The following is a 27,364-nucleotide window of genomic DNA, read 5'->3' on the forward strand; positions in this document are numbered from 1 at the left end:
CCTTGTCATCCTCCAGTATCCTTGAGGATCACCTCTGAAAACCACAGGAATGCACAGCTCATCCTCCTTCAAGATCACCTCTGAGATGGACTGGCACTATACCCATGAAAAAATTAACATAAAATCCTGACAACACAAAGAAGGCCACAGACTTGCTTCCTAAACTGAGTATTTTAGCCCCCATGTCAACCTACAACTCATGCAAGACCAGAACCATCCCATCACCCAGTTCCCTGCTCCTTGACTGCTCCCTACTGTTCAGGTTTCAGACAGATTTTGCAAGCTGGAATTTGCCCAACAGCAATACTGCTAAAAAAAAGTTATTTTAGAAAACAAATTCATTAGTGGCAACTACAGAGTGAAGAGTTCAAAGCAGACAAACTGAAATACAAAAATTAACGAGAGGAACTTACCAGTTGAGAAGGGATTAGCTCTGATGCAAGTTAATTTTCCTCTGCTGAGGGAAGTAACAGAAATCCAGCTGGAGCTGTAAGACATGTGTGATTGCAGAACAGCCTTGTCTGTTATCACTGTAATCTGTCCTTACAAACTTACTTAATTCAGGAATAAAATTTATCTCAGGCTCTGGCAGACAGGACCCAGGAACAACACAGAGTGTCCAGACTTATGGCAGTTCCCAGTCAGAAATTTCATTATCTTTATTCAGGATTTTCATTTTTCTCCCCAGGAGCCCCATCCTTTTCCACATGTTCAGCTAAAAGGATTTTAAACTTAGAAGGTAAAAATGCACCCCAATTTTCCAGGGCTTTGCAGAAGGGCAGTGCAGCTCCAACAGCAGCAGCACTAACAACATAATCTTACTAAGTCCTGAAAAACCAGCAGCTTAAAAACCATCACAGCCATGGCAGTGGAGCAGTGGGCACAGGGAGAAACCATCATCCCTATGGCCACCTGCACCCACCACATCCATTTCCAAGTTTCTTCTCCCCTTTTTCTCATCCTTAAACAGGTCACCTAATGAAGCAAGAGATGCATCTTGCAACTGAGACATCCCCATCAATACCCACCGCACCTGCCCCCACAATAAAGCAACACTCAAAAGAATGCCAAGGTATAAGGGGTTACAAATATTCAGACTTTATTATAAATAAGAAATACTGTTTTATACATAAAAACTGCAAGTGTTGCATTTTGTTCACCGCCCCAGACAGCAAGACCACAGATTAAGGCAAAAAAAGCTGGAGTGAAGGCACATACTGAGGGGGCCACAGTCAGGAACAAGGTGGTGAAGGGACTGACACCCAGCACTCCACCAGCAGCTGTCACGTCATCACATTACGTAAAGAAATAACTGGACTTATACAATGAATAATGGCTGTAATGCAGTAGTGATTAAGAAATTGCTTATAAAGACTTTTTTTATTTAAAAATAAAATTCTGTTAAAAACAGCTTAAGAAAAAAAAAAACAAGAAAGCAGGAAACCTTAGGCCTGAGGTCAGCCAGGGCATGCGCGCATCTTCATCTGCTCTTCTCACAGCCTTGGCAGAGGTGACGCGGTTACAGCCATCTGACCAGAGCAGCCAGTGAGCCAGCCAGCTCTCCTCCAGGGATATTTGCAGGCAGGAGGGAAACCCCAAGCTGGGAAATGCCAGAATCTCTAAGGGAAGGTGTGCAGAGCGATGTGGGGTTTGGTGAGACACCCCCCACCCAGCAGCGCTGTCGGTCCCCAGGGGGGCACTGACCCTCCTGCCTCGCACAGTGGTATCAGCATGTCCCCAAATCCAGCTCTCCCACCACCTCAGCACTGGGTCTGGTCTCCCAGCTGTGCTACAGCTCCTCACAGCCCCGCTGCAAAGCCACAGCTCCTGTCCCTGTGCTGGCACATCTCAGGGGACAAGGCACACAAACGGGGTGCTGTGAGCACCGTGGGGCAGCACTGGCTTTGCAGGGAGGGCTGGAAAGCATCCACCTGACAGGCAAAGTGGTTATTGATGGGTGCTGAGGATACAGGAGAAGGAAGAAGGCAGGAGCCCAGCTAGGAGAAATCCCAAGTGATATGGAGAGAAGCGATACATGGTGCGTGCACCCCGCTGGCTACAGGGGAAAGCACACAGAGGAGGCCAGGCTGTGCCACTCTGGAAATATGGCTGAGTATATTTACACACACATACGCACACACGAGAGACTTCCTCACACTATAATCATGATTTAAAAAAAAAAAAAACGGAAAAAAAAATCACATTCACACAAAAAAATATAAATTTGAAATAATTAATAGCACCAGTGTGTGTCAGATAATAATTTCTTCCCCGCTACGCAAACATACAAAGTTGCATAGTGTTTAAGGATAGATATATACTGGATCTCAGGGAGAGGGGAGGGATGCCAGGCTGGGGGCAAGGAGGGAGCCACAGAGGATGCTCTCATCTCGCAGCGAGGGGCTCCCTGGCACTCCCACCCAGCACCAGTGAGCAGCTGGGAGGCACTGGGAGGCACTGCCTGGGCAGGGAGCCTGCCAGGGAGCTGGGAAATGCAGAGCTGCCACCTGAGCCTGGCCTGAAGTCCCTGTGCTGCGGTGGCCTTATGGTGACCAGGAGGCAAAAAGAAAGGAGGGCACTGGAAAATTCCAGCTCTTCCTGCCAGCTTCCAAACAGGCAAAAGGCCAGAGCAATGCCAGGAGATAATAAAAATGCCACTGTCCTCCTTCAGGAAAAAGATGGGGAGAAAGACAGACGTTTCCATTTCCACTGACGTGCCCCCTTCCTTCCCCACCCACAGACATTCAGCGTGAAGGCCAGTGCAGCTGTCGGAGCTCTCTGGATGGCAGCTCTCCTCTTCAGCAAGACTTGCCCTGCTTGAACAAACTCCTCTGTCAGTCAGACATTCTGAGCATAACAACAGATCCTCTGGCAATTCAGTAGCAACACAGATGGGAATGCAGCTCATGGCTTCCATGCTCTGGCAGTCTGGACTACCAGCAGGCAGCAGCTTGCAGACCAGATCCAAAACTTTTCCACAGACCACGAGTGGGGCTGGCAAGACCCACCACTCCACCAGTAAAGACCGACCACTCCACCAGTATCCCATCTTCCCAAAGAGCTCCAATCAGAGGCTGCCTTTTCCTCAGAGTGATGCATCATCACAGAAAACATTTCAGAAAGAGGCTTCAGCTATTTTGTCAAAGGCTACCAATGCCATCGGATTGGCCACTAGGTAAGGATGAAAAAATAAATTCACAGGGTTAGAAGTTGGGAACAAGAGATCTGAGAGTGCAGCTATACTGGCCATTACAGTAATACTTTGGTAGCCATCCCTTTCCTTTATAGGAACAGAGAGCTCCAGGACTGAGGACTTCAAAGGGAGAAGAGAGGAGAGAAAGTTGGGTTAGTTTTGCCTTGCTGTATACAGCTCACATGGTTATTTCTGAACCACAGTATAAAGAGTCCAGAGCATCTCTCATCCTTGCACTAATCAAAGGGAAACTGTGTCTGAGGAAGGACAAAGGCGGAGTGCTCAGGAAAACAATCTATATAAAAAAACCCCTTTGATGCCCAAAGACGGATATTTAATTTGCTTCTCAAAAAAAAAATTAAAAAAAAATATCTTTCAACTTATCCTGATTTGAAAAGAAAACAGTGGCTGCGAGCAGCGAAGAGTTGGGGATTTGGAGAAGGTATTGTGTGTTAAGGCACTCCATAGCCAAACCACCGCTCAGGGGGAACACCCTCCACCCCCAGCACACCCTTAGGGTTTTTCAATGGACGGGGTGTTGAAACAGCCAGATGGCAAGGTCTTCCTGATGTCTTCCAGGTTGCTAATGTCCTTCAGGATCTCTTCAATGTCCCTGTTGTAGGCCTGTATTGCATCGTCTTGCTTCTTGGCTTCTCGCTCAAGGAAAGACACTTTCTGGTCCAAGTTGTTTTCTTTCATCTGGTCTTTGGCACTGTTCAGGGTACCCTCAATTTCATTCAGTTTGTTCAAGTCCAGCGTCTCCAGTTGCCCTGAAAAGCCGTAAGATAATAGTGAAATGCATTAAAATCCCTTTTCTGCCCTGGGTTTGGGTGCTCACACAGCTGAGCCCCAGCCAGACCTCCATCAGGCCATTCTCTGCATTAGAGACATCACTTAAAACAGAACCCACCACGTGGGTGACACCTTCAGTATCCTCAGCTTGCAGAAAACCACCACTGAACATTGCACAGCGAGATCTGAGGCTACCCCAGCAAAGGGAAAACCCCAAGTCCTTGCCAAAACCACACAAACCCCATTTCATAAGGTCAACAGACCCATTTGATTCCCTGCACAGCACTGGCAGGGAAGCCAGCACACAGCATCAGGAAAACACTCAAAGGCATAGGCCACATTAAGGACAGTCCTACCTAATTGATCCAGCATTTCATTAATGACAGTGAGTAAGCTGTTCACAGAGTTCTTCGCTTTCCTGGCATTATCTTCTGCCTCCTGGGCAGCCTGTGAGGCCTGCAGGGTGTGAAAAATGAGAGCACAAGAAAAGGTGTAGGGATCACAAAACTGTTGCCTCTGCCCAAGCAGTCACCCACAGCGCTGGCTCCTCACTGCAGGATAACACTCATACACTGAGATCTTCATCACAATGCTGGAGAGACTATCTTCAAATAATCTGTTTCCTGGTTCTTCCAGGATATCCCTGAGAACTAAGCAGGATTTTGCAAGGAAAGTCAGAGCAGAGTCAACAGATCTACAGTCAGGTTTCAGTTGAAATCAAAGGAAAATGTGACATTAAGAAAACTGGCTCTCAAATTGCAGCAGGGAGCCTATGCTGATGCACCAGAGCTTGCCTCATGTTTTCAATCCCTCTTAAAACTTGGAAGAGTTTGAATACTGGCTGGACCTAGCAGAGGGAGAGCAGGAGGAAAGCTTGCATGGCCAGGACAGTGGAGAGAAGGCAGCTCCTGGCCACTGCTGTCACCTGCCAGCACTACTTACCATGCCTGCCATCATCATATCCTGCTCAGCATCTTCCTGCTTCCTCTTCAGCTCCTTCTCTGCATCCTGCAGCTGCTTCATCATGTCATCCACCTCCCTGGCCAGCCCCGTCACGTCAGCGAAAGTCTTGTCGGCTTCAGCCCTGGTAGCAGCAGCACTCTAAGCCAGCAAGGGGGAGAGGATGGGAAAAGGGGATGAAGGTGCACAACCTCTTCAATCCCTTCCATCCAAATGCACCGATTTCCTATCGTGCCCACATGTGGGGCTGGCAAAATGCCAATTGCCCAATACAGAGTCAAAGCCTCCCTCCCCCCTGCTGAGAAAAGGGAGGAAAGGAAAAAACCCCAAAACAGGGTTAAACTTGAACTAATTATATATATTTATACAGAAAAGAGAAAATTAAAACTACAATATAACACACACAAGTTAGATATAACAACAATTTTCTACCTCCCACTGAAAACAGATTTCATTACTCTAGATTCATAAAGCACTTCAAAAGACATCCAGCGAAGCAAAAGAAAGAGAATAACAATAAAATGTTTCTACTTCCCTGAACTAAAACAAAATGTGAAGTAGCAGTGGGCAGCAGCCAAGGCCCAGCACAGCGGGACAGCAGCAGAGTGTCCTGCCTCTACTGCAACCATGATGGAACTGAGAAAACACTCCTTCCTACTCTACTGTATTCGTATCTCAGGTTTGCGTCATCTGGTATGAAATATTTCTTTGGTTACTTCAGTCAGGTGATACCTGTCTCTCCTAATCTACATAGATTCTCTGAGACTGCTAAACTGAGGCCTAGCTAAAACTAAAGCTAAAACCACCACAGGGGTGTTGGTACAGAAAAATCAAAGGTGAGCAATTCAGACCTATATAGGCCCTGTGAGACTGAAGGCAGATATCAGCTGAGAAGCAGCAAGGCCACAGCTGCTGCAGACTGGTAAAAGAGAAATCACTCCCTAGGAGTTCTTAGCAACCCCCCAGAAGTTTTTCATGAGAACTCCTCAGGTTTCCCACAGGACACCGGAGATGTTACTGAAAACAGTCAGGATGATTTCACTAGAACAATGAACTTTTGAGATATGGATTATAACCAATTAGAATCTGAAGTTAGATGGTGTGAGGTTCAATTTAGCCAACTGAACATGGCCTTCACTCTATATAAACCGTGTGCAGTTTGTAATAAATGGCATTCACTTGATCACATTGGTCTGTGTCCTTACCCCTCTGTGTATTTATTGTTTACTTTACAGGGGGATACAGCAGAAAGCACATGTGGCTCACCAGGAGATACTGGAACAGAGTTTACACAGTTACACACCAACATCCTGAGGAGGTGTAGCTTCAGAACTGCTGAGGACTCACCTTCTGAACAGAAGTGGCGATTTTCTCAGCATCATCTGCCCTGGCCTTGGCCTCACGGGCATCGGCCGCAGCATTGCCCAGCGCCAGCTCCGCCTGGCGCGTCTTGTTGTTGGCCTCGGCGATGGTCTGGGTGATGGCAGGGATCTTCTTCAGCGCCTCCTCCGCCGCCGTCTTGTTATCGTTCACACGCTTGTCAAAGTCTGAGGAGGGCAAAACAGATCCTTACCAAGAGCCTCAGGGTGCGTGTTTGACCAAACTACCCAGGGTTTGCCAACGTGACACTGGAGAGACCAAGAGCAAACTGGCATCAGCTCTCCCAACTTCTGATGCTACATAAGGAACTCAAAGGGAGATTTCCAGTCACTGAAAACACATTTTTTGCTTTGAAGAACAACAAGCCCAAAGAACCCACCCAGCACTCAGGTACAGGCAATAGCATGGCCTGTTTAAGCAGGATACCCTCCTGCCACGTGACTTGTCACACCAGAGTTGAATGATTCACTGCAAGTGGTTCCTCTTTACCTTTCAGGTTGCTGAGGATGGTGTTGGCCTCCTGCAGTGTGCCATTGCCCTTCCGAGCAGCCTCTTCAGCCAGGGCTTTCGCTGCATCTGCTCGAGCCAAGAGCTGGTCTGCAGTCTGGGGAGATATGACACATCTCAGCATATTCTCACCTTGTGAGGGACAACAACTGGGGTGTGACAAAAAGCACTGCTCAGCCTGGAACACCAACACCATCCAGAACAGCAGTGCTCCCTCTGAGGCCAGGTGAATGTAGCTACTTCTGGAAGACTGCTCTGAATACAAGGCTGACACCACACGTGGCAAATATCCCCTATTTCCCCATACAGCCTCAATGCTGTTGCTTTCAACAGCCTTCTGCATCTCCTTTCTGGGACCACTCTTCAGCATTCTCAAAATTAACAAGCAGCAATACGACTAGACTGAATAAGACCAAATCTTCCACATCTGGGACAGTTACCTGTTTTCCTTTGGCTTTTTTCAGGAAACAAAAGCCTGCACAAAGCAGAACTGACCTGCTGCTCTGTCTTCCCTTTCTCCAAGAGGTTCTTTACTTCCAGCTCCTTTCCTTTCATGTCTTCTCTCAAGTCCTCATAATCTTTCAGCTTCCTGGCAATTAGCTGATCTAATTCCTCTGCTTCCTTCTTGATCTTATTTGCTTCATTCTGCAGGTGGAAATCAGAAACAAATGCAGACTCCTGAGTGTTAAAGAATTTCTGAACAGGTGGCAGATTTTTGCACTTCTCCATTCAAGCCAAGAGGTTTGGCAAACAACATTTCACTCAGATTTCTGTCCTTCAGAGACTAGGGGAAGTGGAGGTTTATGTAGGTGGTTTTCTGCCTTTAAATCTACTGTGTACAAGTTGGAAAGCACAGCCTGGATCATGCCTAGATGGACAAAAATTCCACAGACTGTTCTCATGCAGAGAGCATTAGCAGAACACATGCAAGGTATGTCAGCAACCTGGAATCTTGAGGGAACACTACACGTGATGCTGCCCACACACACGTACCTCCAGCCCCGTGGAATCCACTGTAGGCAGGCTGGTGAGATTAGCATAGATCTGCAGGGCTCTGTTTCCAGCTTCCTCTGCCTCAGCAAGCACCTTGTTGGCCTGTTTCTCTAGGTCTCGAGAAATATTCCTTGCTTGGTTATACCTAGAAAACCACAAGGATCCAGTTGTGCTACAACAGTTTTTGTAGAACTGAACAAGAGAGTAGAGAGGCTAAGAAATTGAAAACCAACTCTCATAAACCCCTTAGTTTCTAGCACTGCTCTAAAGCCATGAAATAAACCCAATTTTCTGTTACTGACTCACTTCTGGTTGAGCTCATCAATGTCCATTGCAGTTTGGTTTTCTCCAGCCAGGGTCTTCAGCAGCAGTTGATATGCTTCTGTAGAAGTATCATTTGCAGCCTTGGCTATACGAACAATCTCATCAGCTTCTTTTTTGTGCCTGGACAAGATTATGGGGAAAAATAATGCCATTAAATTTGCCAGGCAATAGTTTCTATCCTCAGATTTTATTCTTTCTTACTTTTCCCAGATTTAAATATGGGAGACACTGAAACAATTGCAATGAATGATGCTGAAACACTTGCAATGGAAAACAATTGTCACATCCCTTGTTCACGTCTCTGGTGTTTGCCCTCAATGCCACACAGGCATGACCCCACAGGGACAGACTTTTACTCAGCACAGGGTGGATTTTTCCTACCCAGCACATTAAATTGTGCACTCCCTGGCAGGGCAGAGCAGAGCCCTGATGCAGCCCACGAGGAGTGTGCCCTGCCCAGCCTACCTTTCTGCCAGTTTACGGGCCTCTTCTGCCAGCAGAGTCATGTTGTTGGGGTCCCCACTTTGCTCTGGAGGTGTAATGGACTGGAAAAAGAAAGGGCAAAAAAAATTCTTAAAGCTCTTTTTTCATCTTTGCTTTAAATATTTATTGTCATGATCTAAATGCTTAGACATGTGTCTAACCTACTTCTGACTTCTCTAGAGGTCTTTCTTAACTAGGGGTTATCCTTTAACACAAAGGTGCTGATGTTTATTTAGGAGATCTTATGTTGGATTCTTTGAGCAGGGACTAAGACAATCTCTGACAGACACTGGTGACCTTCCCTTTTTTATTTCCATGATCTAGGTGCAGATTTGCTATATGAGAAAGACACCAAGCAGAGAAACACACCAGAGGGCACAGAGGGAAAGGCCCTCTCCTCTCCCAGCGTTGTGGGATGTCAGCAGCACACTCACCACGTTGTCAGCTGCCACCTTTGCCTTCTCCAGCATATCAGAGGCCAAGCTGATGAGGTCCTCGGTGTCCTCCACCCGCACCCGCGCTTGCTCCGCCAGGTTCTCCGTCTCCCGCACCGTGCCCTGGATGTTCCTCAGCCTGTTCAGCTGATTTGCCAGTGTGCTGTTGATGTCCTTGAGACGGTCCATGAGGCCCTGATCCACGTCTGAAACACAAAATATGAGAGAGAGGAAGCAAAATTAATTACAGCAGGAGGGGAAGCTGGAGCAGCAGCTCACGCTGCAGGCACCGTACTGGCAGGTTAATCCCCTATGAAAGGGGACCAGCAAAGCTGTTTCACAAGTCACTCAGCTGGAGATCAAAGTCACCATCAGAATGTGCATCAAATATGAGAAATGAAAAGCCATTAACTGCTAATAAGACTATCCTGCTGGGTGTTGGAACCGACTCCAATGAGGGATTTTGTGTTCAGAATCACTTTTCACCTCCGTCATTGACTTAAAATGACAACAGAGGTGCTCCTCAAGAGGTATGAAATGTGTGCTTTGAGAATTCTACTAACTCCCTAGAAAGTTTGCAGAGATGGAGGAATAGTGGGGTTGCACATTATTCTCCGCTTTGGGCAGCAGTGGCTGTTCCCAAGCCAGACAGTCTCCACAGGGAGATGTGTGGAAAAGTAACCCCCTCCAAACTCACCCCTAAACCCATGGGGTGACAAAAGCTGGCTGGACAGAGCCTTGGTTCTCTCATATGTAGGACTTAGGAGCCCCTCAAACTTCCCCAGACTTTTGGACCACCAGGCAACTCCCCAGAATAGCACCTTAGTAATGGAGCACGTGCCCCATTAGCAGGGGCAGTCACTTTTGAAAAGCTGAGAACATTATCAAGGGATGAAGTACAATCAGAAGCCTGCAGGCCTCCAAAATTAAGGTTTTCCCCAAATACCTTGACCTTGCAGCACATCTTAAGTATTGAACATGAACATTTAACACATTTCAAAAACATCCTACATAGAAAACCACGAATAACTCCTATAGATTTTTCCAAGAGTAGCTTTTGTTGCATTTAACCTGCCCTCTCATGGAAGAGCAATGGAGCTGGGAAGGGGCTGGAGCAGCAGGAACAGCTGAGGGAGCTGGAGGGGCTCAGCCTGGAGAAAAGGAGGCTCAGGGGGGACCTTCTGGCTCTGCAATCCCTGCCAGGAGGGGGGAGCCGGGGAGGGGTTGGGCTCACAGAGAACAAGGGACAGGAGGAGAGGGAACCACCTCAGGCTGTGCCAGGGGAGGTTTAGATTGGATAGTGGGAAAAATTTCTTCACTGAAAGGGTTGTTGAGTCCTGGCACAGCTGCCCAGGGAAGTGTGAAATCACCATCCCTAGAGGGATTTAAAAGACATGTAGATGTGGACCTGGGGACAGAGTTTAGTGGCAGACTTGGCAGTGCTGGATTAGCAGCTTGCCTTGATCTCAGAGGTCTTTCCAGCTTAAATGATTCTATGATTCTAAGACATGGAAAGAAAGATCTAAAATAACAACACAAAACCCCAATCCTTTCTCTCACCTTTCTTCAATACTTAAACTTCTACCCCCTTATGTGGGACTATTGTCTAGGCATGGATGCCAAGCAGGCAGTGTAAATCTACCTCAGCTAAAGCCAATAAGAGCTTCAGCTCAGCCATCATTTCCATTGGCAGGAATCTTCCCAAGCAAACTCAGCAACAGATGTGTATCAGCTTTTTTCCAGCTTCACACAAAGGGGATAGATTTTCCCAAAGGGGTCTGAAATCACCGATTTAACTCCCAGGGGAATATCTTTTACTGCAAAGTCAATAGTCTTCTTCAGGTTTCCCTTCTCTAAAACACACATCATCTTATACAAATTACTGTCACAGATGTGACGAACATCCTGCTCACAGACATCCTGTGGTAGAGGTGACAATAAAAGAATCAATTTGAAGCACAGTTTAACAGGAAAAACAGCTAAAGGCCACCACAACAGCAATCTTCAGAACTTTCTACACTTTGTGGCGAGATTATTAAGCTTGCCAGTAGGATCTTGAAGGCTTCATTCTGATCACTGATGATATCCTAACAAGAACTATTTGATCCCAAGGTGTCTGAGCAAATTTATAAGCATAACAAGTATGCTGGAAGGTCTTCTGTTCATTTAACAAATAAAGCCCTTGTATGCACATGGAGAACAGGCTAACATGTAGAACACTTGTATCTGTATGGAGCTAGGGGCAGATCTTTACTTTGCATGTACAACAGAGACTGCTGGGAGAGCAGCAAGGATAAAAGCACAGGCACTGTTGTTCTGATAACAACACACACTGAGACTCAGTGCTATCAGAAATTGCTGTCAGTCCTGGAGCACAGCACAGGCTTGAAATAAAACACGCTGTGTCCAACGGGAACAAGAACATCAGGCAAAGAACTCCTTTAGTTGGTCCTTGCCTGATCAGGTCAACTCACCTTTGCTTTTTTGTGCTTCGTGCAGCAACTCCGTAACTTCTCTTTCTGCCTGCTTCAACCTCTCTTCGAAGGCTTGATCAGTAACAGCTTCTTCTCCTGTACCCAGATTTGCTATGAGATTTTCCAGCTCCCGCAGCCTCTCGCGTTGTTCCGCCACCTGCACAGGAGGGACAGAGCACAGCTGGGACACAGCGGAGCACCCCGAGCGCCTCTGCTTTCAGCAGCCTCAACAGCCAGGGAGTAAATGCTGCACGAGCAGGCACGTGCTGCCGTCTCCAGTGCTACCAACAGCAGCTCCTGGCCTTACCTTGTCTTTCACTAATCTGTAACAGGCTGGACACTCCTGGCAGCCCGGCCACGAGCGGTTGTAGAAGTAGTTCTCCTCACACTGGTCGCAGCGGCTGCCCACGAAGCCCTCCTTGCACTCACAGCGGCCGTTCTCCCGGCACTGCAGGGAGCGCGAGCCCTCGGGGTCACAGTCACAGGCTGTGGGAATTTAAACCTGTCACACTGGAGGAGAGGCAGAAACACCCTAAACCCCCAGGGTGACAGCATACCCTCAATACCCTGAAACATCTGCAAGAGCTACAGGGCACCAACCCACAGTTGGACCCCACTCCTGACTGCGGTGCTCCTACACACAAGTGGGACTCGACACTCATGGTGTGTGTTCAGTGTTGCTGCTGCCTCTCCCACAAAGCACTGCTCTACCCCATTTCACTGTAACCAACTGCAGTTCATCTTCCTGCTGTTTACAGGCAGGGATATCGATGAGGAAAGTTTGGATCATCCTGTTTTTCAATTTGTTGCTCCTCAAGACAGAATCTGTATATTGCGGCCATATGCAGAGTAGCTGTGCAGATTTAACAATGAGGAACAGAACTGTTGCAGGCCAAGATTCAGAGAATGTATTTACACCAAACAGAGGTGACTATCCAATAAGTTGCCTATCCAATAAGTTGCCTATCCAATAAGTTGCCTATCCAATAAGTTGCCTATCCAATAAGTTGCCTATCCAATAAGTTGCCTATCCAATAAGTTGCCTATCCAATAAGTTGCCTATCCAATAAGTTGCCTATCCAATAAGTTGCCTATCCAATAAGTTGCCTATCCAATAAGTTAGATAAGAAAAAGATAACAAAAAGGGATAAACTGTAGCACGAAGATAAATTTCACCATGCAGGACGTGGACGCAAAAGTGCCAACTTTTGTGATGAAGAGCGTGGTAAGAAAGTACCTTCCCAGAGACAGGAGGAAAGCAATAGCAAGGCTGGGTGTGCAAGATCCTTCCCACCTGCCTCGCTGTGGCCTCTCAGACTCACGTTTGCAGCCTTCGGAGCCGAAGCCAAAGTGGTTGCCCTCGCACCGGTCGCAGTGCTGGCCGGCAACACCCGGCTGGCACTCGCACTGCCCGCTCCGGATGTCACACTGCCCGTTGGTGGAGCCCAGCGCGTGGCAGTTGCACCTGGGGGAGGCAGACACACATCAGGCATGGCACAGAAGGGACACACGGGTGAAGTGCCTCTCTGAAGGGGGCACAGCTCAGTGTGTGTATTTGCCCAAAGTCGCTTTTCTCGCCGCACAGCTGTGGCAGGCGAGGCTCTGAGCCTTCGAACCGTGCAAGGTCACTTACTGCCTGCACTAAAAAGGGAACCCATGACCTGCTGCTACAATCACAGAGTCATGTGGCAGTTTTCTATTTAAAACCCTGATTTAGAGCTCTTTATAAAGCTATTTATAAGTCAGGCCTTTTGCACAGCCTTAATAGCCACTCCCTGACCGCTGCTCTTCCCCATCCACAGCAGCATCGAGGCACACCAGTTACTTGTGACAAACACCACATTGCTGCACAAAGGAAGCACAGACCCTCCAAAACCAGGCTCTTTGCCCCAAGCCAAGGCAAACATCACCTCTCACAGCCACGTCCACTCTGGAGGTTGAAGAATCCTGGCTCACAGGCACTGCAGTCCCTCCCGGTGACATGGGACAGGCACTCGCACTGCCCAGTCACTTGATTGCAGCTTGTCTGCTGATTCACGGTGCCATAGGGATTGCAGTGACAAGCTGCAAAAATAGAACGGATGGACAAACATGCACAAAGTTAGAAGTCCCTTGTCGTGTTGGTACTCACCGGTCCCTAAATGTGCCTGGATCCAAACCACGTGGCAGCCCAGACCCTGCATCACACAATGCTTCTGCTTCAACAGCAGTAAGCACCCACAAACACAAGGATTTTAACAAGCTCAAACCACCGAACCAGGGTAAAGCCACACATCGCTGAGACAGGCACAAGCGACAGCCTGACCTTGTGTCCCAAGAGCAGCTCTCGGGGACAAACCACTGTCAAACTCAGGAGGACCCAGCTCTGACCTCTGCACTTGTCAGCAGGATCGGGGGCCAGGGGGTTGCCAAAGAAGCCGTCCTTGCAGCGGTCACAGTAGAAGCCGGCGGTGTTGTAGATGCACTTGAGGCACTCCCCGGTCTGGCGGTCGCAGTTGCCCACGGCATTGGGATCAATGTTGTCGTTGCACTGGCAGAGCCGGCAGGGCCTCACTGCACCGTTCTCACCCAGAGGGTCCCCAAAATAGGCATCGTCACACAGCTCGCACCTCTTGCCTGGGACACAACACAGACACAGGTGCTGCAGCACAAAGCCCATTGCTGCCATCCCATACAGGTCTCCTTGGCAGTCCCTTTCCAGTTTCCTGCTCTTTCATCCTCCTGTTGGGGTCAGACATAAATCCCTCCCCATCTCCAAATTCAAGCTGCTGTTTCACTGGAATTTTGCATTATGAGTTATTCCCACTCCTCCTTTCCCTCCAATCCCTATAAGCCAAACTTATTTGCTGTAATTTGTTGTTAATTTGAGCGTTTTAAACAGGTAGAGCTCTGTGTGGCATCACCACTCCGGGAAGCTCCACTGCCAATGAGATGTGCCAAACCTCCATGGGCAGCCACTGAAGCGTCCAACTCAGCAGATCTCTACACTTACTGCAGACCTGACCTCCCTAGCCAGCTATAAATTCTGTTTGTTAGGCAGTTCTTGCACACAAGTCCTCTTTTCCCTCATATCCTAAAAAGATGGCATGAAACAGGTGAAAATCTTGTACAATCACACAATGACAAGTAAATATGAGCTTCTAGAGACACCTTAGCTGCAAGAACCTGGGCCCCTGGACTCTGCTTTGGTTCCTGATGCAGTGGCACCCATGGGAATCCCCCCTGGTCAGGGGCTCTTCTAAGCATTCCAAGCATTCACAGGTATTCTGTACTTTGGACTCTGCCATGCCAGGCATAAAAAACAAATCAGCAGAGAAGCAAGGAGGCTGCCAGCCATCCTAAGGCTTCCTTAATGCTTGTAGGCAGAGAAAACAACTGCTTAACAATTCAGCTGTATGCCTGGATTACACAGCTTACTGCTAAGAAAAAAGATCTTTATCCATTCATATATTTCTCTTTAAAAAACTGCTGAGCACTAGCTTGATCTTCAATTTTTTTGGGCCGTATTTGTGAGTCACTGCAGCCTTCTCACTTTTCCTAGGAAGCATCCTGCAGTGCCTCTCTGGCTGGCAAACTGCATCTTCTAAATTTATTTCACTCTGACCCACCTTCCTGGCTCTTTTAAATCTACTTTCTGCCCAACACTGTGCAACTACAGAGCTCTATGAGAAGCCAGCACGGCTCACCTACATAGCATAAAAATGGTCAGACTGCACAGATCAAGCCATTGTTGCTCTTTTCTTCTCAAGAGACAGGCATGAAGAACATGGAAAGCCCTGAGCCTCACACAGAACAGAAAACAGGGCTGAGGAAGGGAGAAGGATTGGACCCAGAAGACACAGAAGCTTTCAGTGCTGCACATTGTGGATCAGAGTCCCAGAACCAACAAGAGACGTATTTCCACAGGCATGGGGATGTGGAAAAAGACTTTTTGTGTAGGAACACACCTGTAGTGCCAGCCTGGCAGCTGGTGCACACCACCTCCTTGGTGCGGGGCACGATGGCACAGCTGGAGCCGCCCGGGCAGGGGCAGGGCCGGCAGTCTGAGGCTGTGCCGGCCGTTGCGTCGCCGTAATACCCATCCCTGCACTTCTCACAGTGAGACCCTGCCGTGTTATCCCTGCAATTGCACGCGCCTGGAACAGAGAGGGACATGGGGTTTGTTTCATCATCCAATCCAGAAGGGAAGAACCACTCTTGCTGCCTCCCGTTCTGTCAGCGCCTCTCACCCGTCTCAGGATCGCAGGTCTCGCTGTGCCCGTTGCACGTGCAGGGCACACAGGGGCTGTAGGGCCCCAGGCTCGGGGTCTCTCGCCGGTACCCGGAGGTGCAGCGCTCACAGAACTGCCCCTCATACCCCACTGGACAGGAGCAGCTCTCCACCCAGGCCACGGGCACGCCAGGTCCAGGACGAGCACTTGTGATGGTGACATCATCCAGGTGACCGGCACCTAGAAAGCAACAAAGGGAAACTCTGTAACCACAAAGGCTCTCACCAGCACCTCCCAAAACACACAGCTGAAGGGTACAAGGGACAGACAGGTGGGTGCTTGCAGTTGGTGAGGTGAATCAAGAAGTAAAATCCTCCAGGAAGGTTCAGACATATAAGGAAAGATTCAACAGAGCTCATAAAGGGCACGCACAGAGCAGGAAATATGAGAATAACAGCGGAGGATGTTGAGAACAGCAGGTGAGCAAGTACAGTCAGTTAAAATTAAGTTGTATTTTACATGTGTTTAGTTTCCATTTCCACATCAAATACCAAAACCAATTCCAGTCTTTCAAGACAGGACAGACCACCTCTCCAGCAATTTTAATACACCGTCTGCAAACCATGCCTTGGGGCAAACTCTTCAGCTATTCCTCTCTAGCCATTCTTTCCTCTGGCATTTCAGTGCTTCCCCTCTCTTCTCCCAACCCCTTCCCTGAAGCAAAACAGAGCCCAGACGCAACATAGCTGGCTTTTAACTTATACCACTGTGTTTGTACCACTGCCGCAGCTCCAGTGCACTGAGCAGAGCCTCAGCAACCTCATATTAGCAGTGGCTACAGCACTCAGGGCATGGTTTACTCCACACCTTTCCTCCCCTCCATTTTACGACCTCACACTCCTCTTTAGAAGCCTCTACTGGAAACATCTGCAGCTTTCCAACCTTCCCCAAATGTAAATTCATCCCTTGCTTCTTTCTGAAAAATTCTTCATCATACAACACTCAAGGACACATTTGTGCTCCTAATTCATGCCTGACTTCTTATAAACCCTCATAATGAGGAGTTTTCACTCAAGTTCTGCACTGGCAGCACTTTCAAGACCTCATCCTTCCCATCTGCCATGTCAAGGCAAGACCTAGAAACAGAGGGGATGTAACCACTCCCAGTGTAGCAAAAACTGTGGGTAAGTGTTGTAAGCTTCCAAATCTCTCCCCCAACATCCTTCAGGACTCTGTACTATGTATTTTTACCAATCTAGAAGACAGTGGCTATGCAACAGAGCAAAATCCCCATGTTTAGAAGCAAAGAATCAGCAGGTGATGAGTGTTGAGCTTCCAGCCCCTCAAAGACAGCACTTTTTTTCCCCATATCCTCTTCATGAGGCTTGGGAGAAGCTGTTACATAGGAAGACCAGGTGAAAATCCATTGGCACAAGCTTTGCCAAATAAACTACCACAGCTATTTACAGCCCTACAGTGAAGTAATCCAAGCACTACACCAGGAGTCTGCCCCCTCTTCTGCAACGTTCTGCTCAGTGACTTACTTCTCTCACTGTACGTCCCGCGGATCTTGATGGAAGTCAAGTTCTGGAGAAGCTTCTGGAACTCAAATGCTGTCAGAGTAGGTCTCCAGGGGTAATCTGTAGCCTCGTGGAGCCTGGGGAGAAGAGCCATGCATCAGCAGCAGCACAGCTTTCAGATGTGAACAGCTGCAGCCTTTCAAAGGCCCCTTCCCAAGGGCAGAATGCTGTTGCAACATCACTGACATTCGCTTACGCAACACTGCCAGACGGCGAGTGAAAATTAACCTGGTAAGAACACTCTTCCCAGCTGAAATTAATGATCTTGGTTTCCTCAAAAGTTCAGAGGCCAGAGGCACACTGGGATCTCTCCCAGTTGCTCCCACTGTACCTGAAGGTGTAGGTCTGTGCATTCTCACTGGGGTAGGAGTTGCCCTGGGCAATGAGAGGCACCGACACTCTCAGCCCAGCCCCTTCCAGGACCAGGTCCTCTGCGGAGAGCCGCGTGTCCCGTCTGTCCACGCGGAAGGAGAAGGTCAGGTTTTGCCCGTAACTCAAAACCTGGTTGCCCAAGAACTTGCCTGAAAGGGTAAGAAATCCTCACAGTTAGGAGACAGAACAGAAAAGGCACAAGCAGCACAGAAAGCCACACTTTTGCAATGACCTACGTGGAGCCACAAAGTACATGGGGAAGTAGGTGTCCGAGATAACGGAGACATCCCGGGTCTCCGCACTCCACTGGAGCACGACCTCCGAGCCATCGCGCTGCTCAGCACGCCACTCGTCCTCCCCTGGAAAATCAGAAGTGCAACAATTAACATGCCTGAAGATGCAGCTTTGCACACACTTCTTGTGTCACACCGTTTGTATATTACTCACTCTACAGTCTGGGCACAGGCACTGACAGGCTGCAGAAAGTAGCTGTGCAGAAGAACTCGGATAACAAACACCATCTTTACAATTTAAGCCCCTAACTCCCGTGCTGTCTTGAACCCTCTGAACTTTGAACCCTATGGTGACTATTTGTTCAAAACCTTCCTTTCCAAAGAGATTGAACAGGGATGGAAAAACCTACAGTTCCCTATGACTTGTTGAGACTTGCAGCCTTTGTATGAACTGTTCTCCAGTGGAATTTTAATTAAAAAGATGTTCCTTTCAGACTATGCAGCATGAAAACATGCATACACAGGAAACTGACTGCATAAAAAAAGACTTTTCCTGAGCTTACAGACCCATTGGAAACACAACTGGGTTTTATTCAGAGTCACTTAAACTCCAAATAAAAAGTGATTTTAATCCTTTCAATCAGAAATTCCTGATTTGGTTCTAAAACTGAGGAAATGCTCCCTTGCCAGCACACCTTTGAAGCTACAAAAGGTTTGCATTTGCAATTCCCACTTGCACCTGCCCAGTGTACAATAGCTGGGTGCCCAAAGCCAGAGCTGTGAATTCATACTAGCTGAACAAACAAGCTGCAGATGTGGAAGCTCCAGGTAACTGCAGCACTTCCAAAGGAGGGATCCTGGACCTGCCTGCCCAAGATCTGAGGTCTTGTACAGAGAGGAAGGAAGGAGTTTGGTTTATTAATACCTTCTGACTTGAGTCTACAGCCCAACCTGAGATATAAAGGAAGGCTCAATTTTACCAAACTGGAAGTCGGAGGTGATGCTGTAGACACTGTAGCCAACAGCGCTGGTGCAGACTGAAGAGTGCCCAAAACAGAAGCAGGGGGTACAGCCCCTTGGATTGGAGGAATCCAGATGGAAAAATCCAGGTTTGCATCTGAAGACACGAAGGAAAGAGAATTCATTTCCCTGACGCTTAACCGCAGGTCATGGCTCGAATGTTTCCAATTCTTGACACACAGCCACAGGAAGAGCAACCCACCTCTCACAGTGGAACCCTTCCACGTTGTCCTTGCACGCACACCGCCCTGTCTCCACGTTGCACTCCCCTGTGCTGCCAGCCTCATTGCAAGAGCAGGGCCTGCCAGAGCAAGGAGAGAGGATAACTCACTAAGAGCCACACAGAGAAAGCTCTCAAAAGAGTCCAGGTTTGTTTTAGGGAGCTGCAGTCCCCCTTACCTGCACCCAGCTTCAGAGAGGGAGTGGAAGCCCGGCTGGCACCGGTCACACTTGTCCCCCATCACGCCAGGCTTGCAGCTGCACTGGCCGTAGCTGTCACACTGTGTGCTCAGGGAGCCTGTGGGGACAGCAGGGACAGACACCTCAGCACACACACCCAGCTCTATCTGCCTGCAAGTTAAGAAACTGCACAAAACTGGCAAGGAATATGGGAGAAGAAAGCGGGAAGCACAGCTTGAAGCTGACGAGTGACAGCTTACTAAGGCCTTGGCATTTCTAGACAGATAAATTTTACTCCTACCAACCAACCTTTAATATGTAACTATAATTCTAACTTCAAATTGCATTCTTGTCCTTATTCCCGCTTCATCCTCACTGTTACCTTTGCATGCCTCTAGTTCCATGCCTGTTTTATCCTGCAACACACCATTTCCGATATTTTATTCCCCAAATTCCTTGTGTTCTCCCTAATCACCATCTCCCCTTTGCCAGGGAATATCCTGACCTCTCCCTTTCATGTTCCAATTTCCTCCCTTGATTGCCAAGCTGGATTTAAAGACTAAACCACTTCCTCAGGGCGAGGCTGCATGTGCCACTGTGAACCCTAACAGACCTTGGAGCAAAACTCCCATTTTTGGAAGGAAATCTTCCTCAGTATTGCTCTGTTCAAGTGGACTTGCACAAAAAGCAGTAACAGGTTTCTTTAATCCACAGTGGACAAAATGCTTTCTCCCAAGCATCCCTGTAGCAACCTTGGAGCTATCAGCACTCCAAGAGTTAACTACCAGGAGAAAAATATTTTAATATACAGAAATAGTTGCTTGTTTCCACTTCAATCCACACCAGAAGATTATAGCAAAGTGAAGAGTTATAAGATGATTAGGCTGGACAGGACAGAAGAACTCACAAAACGTTTACCATATACAGCCAAAGTTCAAATCCCCTTTGCAGTCCCACTTAGGATTATTTAGGAAAAACCAGCACTCAGACAAAAAATAGCAATCTAAACATATCCAGGGGATTCAAATACACCCTGGGTGCCAACGTGCCATGGGATACAAGCTGATGGCTTTGAAAGCTGTCCTTAAAGACCTGAGAGGTCACCTCCCTGCATCTTCTCAACCATCTCAGCTGACACCAACCCTCATCCCTCCCAAAATAAGGTCTGACATGACCTAGGAGAGCAAACAGGAGACGAAAGGGCCTTTATTGGTCAAAAATTTCACAACTGTACAACTCTCTGACCAAATTAGATAGAAGATGCACCCTGGCAGACTCTCCCTGGCTGCTTTTAGGGCATGCTGCAAGCAATTACTTATTCCAGCTCCTCTATTTTGAAACCTCACATCATCTCTTACTATGTGTTACCCTGTTCTCTCCTTCCCCCTTACTTGCTGTGGGCTGCTGTAGTTATGGGATCACTCCCTCCAGGTCAAGTGGTTCCCTTGACAACAAAGGATTTGTTCTCCTGCCACAATTCCACCCCCTTCCTCTTTTTTTTCCACAGGAGTTTAACTACATATTTTAAGTTTACTTTTTTTTATCTCACCCCCAACCCCTTTTGTGTTTAATGTTTCACTGGTTTGTATTTATAGTGCCTGGATACTCAGTAGGAGAAACTGATGCAGCAGCTAAAGTTCACTACAATTCCTCAGTATGAACAACTTCCAGAAATATCCACTCACATCATCTTGGTTATTAAGAATTTAAATTAGTTCTTTAGTACTGAGAATATCCACAGCAACACATATACAGTGAAGAAAAAAAAAAGAAATTACTTCAGAATACATTTGAAGGAGCAAGTACTGCGGGAGTGAAGCATTTAACCCCAATTAGATCCAAGGATAACTTAAACCAACACACACCAGAGACACAGCACACACCACACACACCAGAGACACACCCCCACCACCACACCCCCACACACACAGCACACACACACACATACCCCACCACATACATTTCATACATGAAGGGGGTAAAAAAATGAAAGAAAAACAAACAACTCCCCCTTTTCCAGCCAGTCATTTGCTATTAGCTGCATAACCAAAAGAAAAACAAACAAAGCCCCCCTTTTTTCAGCCTGTAGTTTGCAATGAGCTGCACAACCCAGGAGTGGGGTTCATGCACAAAGCCTGCGGCAGGCAGGTTCCTCAGGCAGTGCTTACCCACGGGGTTGCAGCTGCAGGGCAGACAGCCCTCGTGGCTGTCCAGGCGGTAGAAGCTGTCCCGGCACCTCTCGCAGTGGGGCCCGTCCGTGTTGCCTGCACAGCCCCTGCAGTGGCCGCCGTGGCCCGTGGCGCGGTACAGCTCGGGGTCGAAGTAGCACTCCTGGGACCGCCCGTTGCAGTCACAAGCTGCAAAGGAAGACAAGAGACCATCGGTGACCAGCCAACCCCAACAGCACAAAACCCACTCTGCAAAGCTCAGTATTAGACCCTGAGACCAGCTCAGTCGGTTAAAACTTGGCTGTAATAATGCCAAGGTCATGGGTTCAATCCCCTGTGTGGGCCATTGACTCAAGAGTTGGACTCGATGATCCTTGTGGGTCCCTTCCAACTCAGAACAGTCTGTGAATTAAGTTGTAGGGAAGCTTTTAGCCACCCTGAGCCCAAGGTGTTTGTGGATCAATGAGGACAAAAGGGGAAGAGCACATTTTTGAGGTGGTTGAAGGAGGCTGTAATGCTGAAACAACCTTGAGACCACTTTCATCTACACTTGGAAGAAAATCAGCACTTCCTACCTCATCAGGCTGCCATTTGCAGCCAAAATGCTGCCCTCCCACACAGCAACAGCAATCCCCATCATCCAAACAAGCATGAGAAGATAACAGTGAGGCTAGTCCATGCTGCAAGGAGAGTTTCTCCCTTGGATTCCAAATCCCATCTGTCTAGACAGCAGGACAACCCAGTTTCACCAGCCTGTCGAGAGAAGCCACAGGTCTTGACCGGACAGCTGGGACCGATCAAGACACACAGAGGTCAGACAGGAAGAGAGCTTTTCTGTCTGAAAAAGCTTCCCCATTAAAGTAAACTACCAGGAGCTGTGGTCTGGGGCCCAAACCAAGCACACTGCTGTTCCTTGACAGAGAGCAGCATTTTCAGTTCAGAACTGCTGCAGTAACCTCAAAGTGGGGTGAAACAGCTGAGACTAACAGTTAACAATTAACTGTAAAAAACAGTAAGTGCAAGAGCAAGTCAGCAGACACTAAATAAGGAGCTTTTAAAAGGTCAGTTATACTCCAGCATACTAAATACACTTCTTTTTACTGTGGGCCCCATAGAGTACAAGCCTCTACATTTCTGTGGCACACCTCTTTCCTAAAATCATACAATGAACTGGGTTGGAAGAGACCTCCGAGATCATCAAGTCCAACCCTTGGTCCGACCCCACTGTGATGACCAGATCATGGCACTCAGTGCCACATCCAGTCTCATCTTAAACATCTCCAGGGATGGGGAATCCACCCCCTCTCTGGGCAGCCCATTCCAATGCCTGAGCACTCTCTCTGCAAAGAAGTTTTTTCTGCTCTCCAACTTCAATTTCCCCTGGCAGACCTTGAGCCCATCGTGCCCCCTTGTCCTATTGCTGAGTGCCTGGGAGAAGAGACAAACTCCCACCTGGCCAGAACTTCCCTTCAGGCAGTTCCAGACAGTGCTGAGGTCACCTCTGAGCCTCCTCTTCTCCAGGCTGAACACCCCCAGCTCCCTCAGCCTCTCCCCACAGCACTTGTGCTCCAGTCCCTTCTCCAGCCTCGTTGCTCTTCTCTGGCCCCGCTCCAGCCCCTCAATCTCTTGCCTCAACTGAGGGGCCCAGAACTGAACACAACACTCAAGGTGTGGCCTCCCCAAGGCAGAGTCCAGGGGAAGGGTCACTGCCCTGGGCCTGCTGGCCAAAGGCTGCTCCCATCCTTCTCCAGAAAGTAATTGCTCCTTCCTAGGGATCTACCAGAATGCTCCTATATAGGATAAGAGTGGAATGACTAACAGTCCCATTAACTGTGCTTAACACTGAGATAACTCAGACCATGCAGGGCCAGCCTCTGGGTGCCAGCAGGGGCAGGGGACAGGGGACCCAGGCCCTGAGGGGTGGCCACACGTACGCAGGCACTCGTTGGCACTCTCTGCTGTCGCTCTCCTCCATGGACGGTCGTTGAAGAAAGGCAGGCACTTCTCACAGTCCACCCCAAAGGTGTTGTGCTTGCAGTTGCAGACCAGCTTCCCCAGCTCGTTCTTCACGCACTCGCTCGCGTGCCCATTGCATTTGCACCTGGATAACCAGAGACAAGGACAGGGATTTGAGCTCTAAGGATCCAGGTCACTCACAGAGCAAGCCCCCAAAACAGATCTGAGATGAGACAAATTCAAAGGCAGATGGTCACAATAAAACTGAGAATCCAACTACTGTTGCTCAGCCTCCAGACGAGGAGGCTCCAAGGAGATCTTATGGAGGCCTTCCAATATCTAAAGGGGGTTTACAAGATGGAGAGAGACTTTTTACCAGGTCCTGTAGTAATGGGACATGGGGCAATAATTTTACACTGAAAGAGGGTGGGTTGAGATTGAACATAAGGCAGGAATGTTCTACAATGAGGGTGGTGAGGCCCTGACAGAGGTTTCCAGAGAAGCTGTGGCTGCCCATCCCTGGAAATGTTCAAGGCCAGGCTGGATGGGGCTTTAAGCAACCTTGTCCTGTTCTTGTGGAAGGTGTCCCTGCCCAGGATGGGGGCTGGATGGTCTCTGCAGGTCCCTTCCAAACCAAACCATTCTATAAAGCCAAGAAGTGCAGGTGCTCCAGGTAGGCATTTAGAAATGGGAGAAAGTTAACCAATTCCTTCACAGTCTGCAGAGTAAGCTGAGGAGAAGCAAAGATTTTGTTGGTTTTCGGTTAATAAATTTTGCACAGCTTCTCCCTCATTAGAGTCCAGAACACAGTGTGCTCACTGGGTGTGGGCTGTTGTGGTATCAGTAAGAAATTAAATATCACAGAGGTGACTAATACAGAAGCCCAGGGACCTCCAGACTGATGGTGCAGCCAGTACAAATCCCCATGTGGCCAAACCCCAGGCTCAGGACTGGTCTTTGCAAACAGTCCAAACACTGCACTGGTCTCAGCTCTGTTTATTAAAACATTTTATCATCAGCTACTTAAGGTTTAAACATTCTGCAGTAGGCTTTGGCAAAGGAATGGACAACCACAACTGTGTCATGCAGTGCTCCAGATGCTCACAAGAGTTGGCTCCCAGAGCATATGTGAAGCAGAGACATTGAGATTTTTCTACTTATTGTTATTCTAGCCTACAAATATAGGCAGAGAACAATTAAAACCACATTAAAAACCAAATAAAGGACAGGGCAAGAAAAAATTTGTGTATTTTTGTTACTCTCCTCAACCTGCACCCCCCTAATCACTTAATATTTCATCTAATCAAGGAAAAAACCATTAAAACTCTGTCAGCCCTGAAATTACAGCCATAAAAGCTTATATACAGTATTTGCAAGCTATGTAAAACTGCATTTTTTGTTCAGGACAGTCAATAAAGACCAGAGCCTAATGGTATCTTGTGAGTATAACCAAAATCTTTAAAGCAGTCTAGTAATGACCAAAAGCTTTAAATAAGTATAGAGTTTTATTGTCTACTCACCTACCACCCACAGCAAAATCAGAAATTGCATAGTAGTAAGACTTGAGAACTTTTGGGTCATTGAAAACTTCATCTCCAAACGTGTTCAGACGATTGAGGGTCACTCTAATATCTGTAGCCGTCACCCATTCCTAGATCAGACAGAAATGCCATCAGATGAAACATCAAACATCCCACACCAGTGCTGTGTCATTGGCAGCTCTGTTAACAAAGGCATTCATCCATCAGCACGTTCCTTCCCCATCCTTTCCCTTCTGCACCTCGGAAGCTCACACGTCCTTAGCTCACACATGCTCTTGGCTCAAGTGAGTTTCCCGGACCTCACTCCTCCCTGGATACCCTTCCCAATGCCTCTGCACATCCTGACTGCTCTCAGCTGGGAAGCAGTGGGCAACCTCTCCAGCAAAAAGCGCAGTGCAGGCAATGACACCAGCTGGCTGATTGTACCTCTGTGCCTGCCTGCAGTGCTCCTGCCAAGCTACACAGGCAGCACCAGTGGGAACAGCTTTAGGTACACTGGACTGCAGACATATTGCACCAGACTAAAGTCACTGACAGACAGATGAATGAGGCCGGGGGAGGCTGAGGAAGACAAACAGACAGGCAGATCTGACTCGCCACACAAGAGCTTTTCATAATATTTACACAGTGTCTTCAACACACTGCCCTGCCCTCCTCCAGCAACAGCCAGCACATGCAGACTGTCCCCAAATTTCACATCAGCTTCAGCCAAATACTATCACTGGCACCTCCTGGCTTTTATTACAGCTTTGCAATGCCACTTGCCTTCAAACACCCTAAGAAAAGAACACAAGAAAAACCAAACTGTATGTACAACTACGCTGGAGCTGCGTCACTGCTCAGCCAGTACAGTGAGATTTAGTGAGTTACAAACACTGGTATAAACACATGGAAGTGCCAAGCACAAAATACACATTTATTTCACTTCTGAAAAGCAACAGCAGAGGTTTGAACATATTTTAGGAAACTGGCAGTCAGGTCTCTGTTCCTAAAATAGAGAAGTTTATCAGAAAATTATACACATCACTAACTGGAAATCTCCACATTCACCATGGTGATAAGAAACGGTTTTATACAAGGATTGGCTGCACCAACAAGGTGACCAAACTGGTTCTTTTCCATTTCCAGAGTTCTTCCTTTCCCCATTAATCTTTATTTCTGTTTGCAGAAGCGAGACCCACCAGATTCTGTTCTCCTGCCTGGGGATCAGACAGGTGAGCCCCAAGCCTGCCAGGTGCTCATGCCTCAGTCTGCTCCTGCCACTCAGAGGAAAGGAAAATGGTGGCAGTCACAGCTCTGAAAGGAAGACAAGGAACCCCAGAGGTGCAAACCTCACATCTTTGGCTCCTTGTTTCTATTCAAGCTGGAGAAGTCACCAAGCAGAATACAGAAAGTGGCAAGTAAATCAGATAATCTGCTGCTCCAGAATGCTCCTGACCACTGCCCAACCACCACTGTGAACAACAAAAAAACCCAACCAAACCACACAGGCCAAGCCATTTGTAAGAGAAAAATACGTGGATAAAATCAAGTTCCTCTGCTCTAACACACATGTAAGACAAGAGATTAGGGAGTCCTGTAATGCTTTGTTTAGAAGAATCTCATATTTTTCAATTTCTTCTACCCCAAATGTACACAGAAGAGATGTCCCAAATAAGAAAACTGGACAGGGGCTTTACATTCCTCTGTCCTTGTACCTGAAACAACAAATACCCCTTGTATCTGGAACAAAAAACGTCCAAAGGTACTTTCTAAGCAGGCAGAGATTTGCATCTGCCCTCTGAAAACTTCCATGATGCTTAATGACAAGTCAACATCAGTGCCACTGGTTTTGCTTTTTGTACCATAAAATTAGTAACAACAGAGTCGAGAGTTCAGCTCTTGGTTCAAGAGTCCCTTAGGAATGTCCATCCCAACATATTTTTCAGTGTAAGTGTAACTGCTGATGGGTTGGATAGGCTCTTACCAAATCACAATTTATGTAGCTACATCTTAATCTTAATGAGTCACTCATCTGAAGTTATTTACCCCATACCGTGGATTTAATGACATGTATTTGGAACTCATATGACTTACTGGTATCTGTACCTTAGAAGACTGAAATTATTCCAACCAAATTAGATTGAACTGCAAGAGTATCAGATTTAATGATTCATATGAACATGCTTCTAATTTGAATTTGTGAAAAGAAAAAACCCAACTATAAATCAGTGCAGCTCAGCTAGCACAAAGCCACTATCCACAAGGACTTGTCCTAGTTCAGCAGGTGGGACCAGTTTATCAATGTCTGGGGGTGACCAAAGCTGTGGATTCTACACCCTCCATTCATTGCCCAGCAACTGTT

The 27,364-nt window shown here is 47.7% G+C and overlaps 1 protein-coding gene across 1 annotated transcript in view; it reads right to left on the reverse strand.

Moving 5' to 3' along the window:
- Positions 1–1,075: 1,075 nt before the first annotated feature.
- The window catches only part of LAMC1 (laminin subunit gamma 1), a 70,250-nt gene continuing 43,961 nt past the window's right edge, over positions 1,076–27,364 (reverse strand). Inside the window, exons 3-28 of the mRNA XM_071565908.1 lie at positions 25,000–25,130; positions 23,458–23,624; positions 21,524–21,712; positions 19,356–19,473; positions 19,159–19,257; positions 18,917–19,053; positions 17,940–18,062; positions 17,663–17,852; positions 17,296–17,408; positions 15,770–15,991; positions 15,488–15,676; positions 13,911–14,156; positions 13,451–13,604; positions 12,863–13,005; positions 11,848–12,026; positions 11,541–11,697; positions 9,067–9,272; positions 8,615–8,694; positions 8,132–8,269; positions 7,826–7,970; positions 7,328–7,477; positions 6,815–6,929; positions 6,293–6,492; positions 4,928–5,086; positions 4,342–4,441; positions 1,076–3,963 (exon numbers count right to left, since the gene is read on the reverse strand). Of these exons, the coding sequence (XP_071422009.1) occupies positions 3,707–3,963; positions 4,342–4,441; positions 4,928–5,086; positions 6,293–6,492; positions 6,815–6,929; positions 7,328–7,477; positions 7,826–7,970; positions 8,132–8,269; positions 8,615–8,694; positions 9,067–9,272; positions 11,541–11,697; positions 11,848–12,026; positions 12,863–13,005; positions 13,451–13,604; positions 13,911–14,156; positions 15,488–15,676; positions 15,770–15,991; positions 17,296–17,408; positions 17,663–17,852; positions 17,940–18,062; positions 18,917–19,053; positions 19,159–19,257; positions 19,356–19,473; positions 21,524–21,712; positions 23,458–23,624; positions 25,000–25,130 (4,107 nt within the window). The 3' untranslated portion in view covers positions 1,076–3,706. The remainder of the gene's footprint in view (positions 3,964–4,341; positions 4,442–4,927; positions 5,087–6,292; positions 6,493–6,814; positions 6,930–7,327; positions 7,478–7,825; positions 7,971–8,131; positions 8,270–8,614; positions 8,695–9,066; positions 9,273–11,540; positions 11,698–11,847; positions 12,027–12,862; positions 13,006–13,450; positions 13,605–13,910; positions 14,157–15,487; positions 15,677–15,769; positions 15,992–17,295; positions 17,409–17,662; positions 17,853–17,939; positions 18,063–18,916; positions 19,054–19,158; positions 19,258–19,355; positions 19,474–21,523; positions 21,713–23,457; positions 23,625–24,999; positions 25,131–27,364) is intronic.

The sequence above is a fragment of the Pithys albifrons genome, chromosome 10, assembly GCF_047495875.1.
Source record: "Pithys albifrons albifrons isolate INPA30051 chromosome 10, PitAlb_v1, whole genome shotgun sequence".
Classification (NCBI taxonomy): Eukaryota; Metazoa; Chordata; class Aves; order Passeriformes; family Thamnophilidae; genus Pithys; species Pithys albifrons.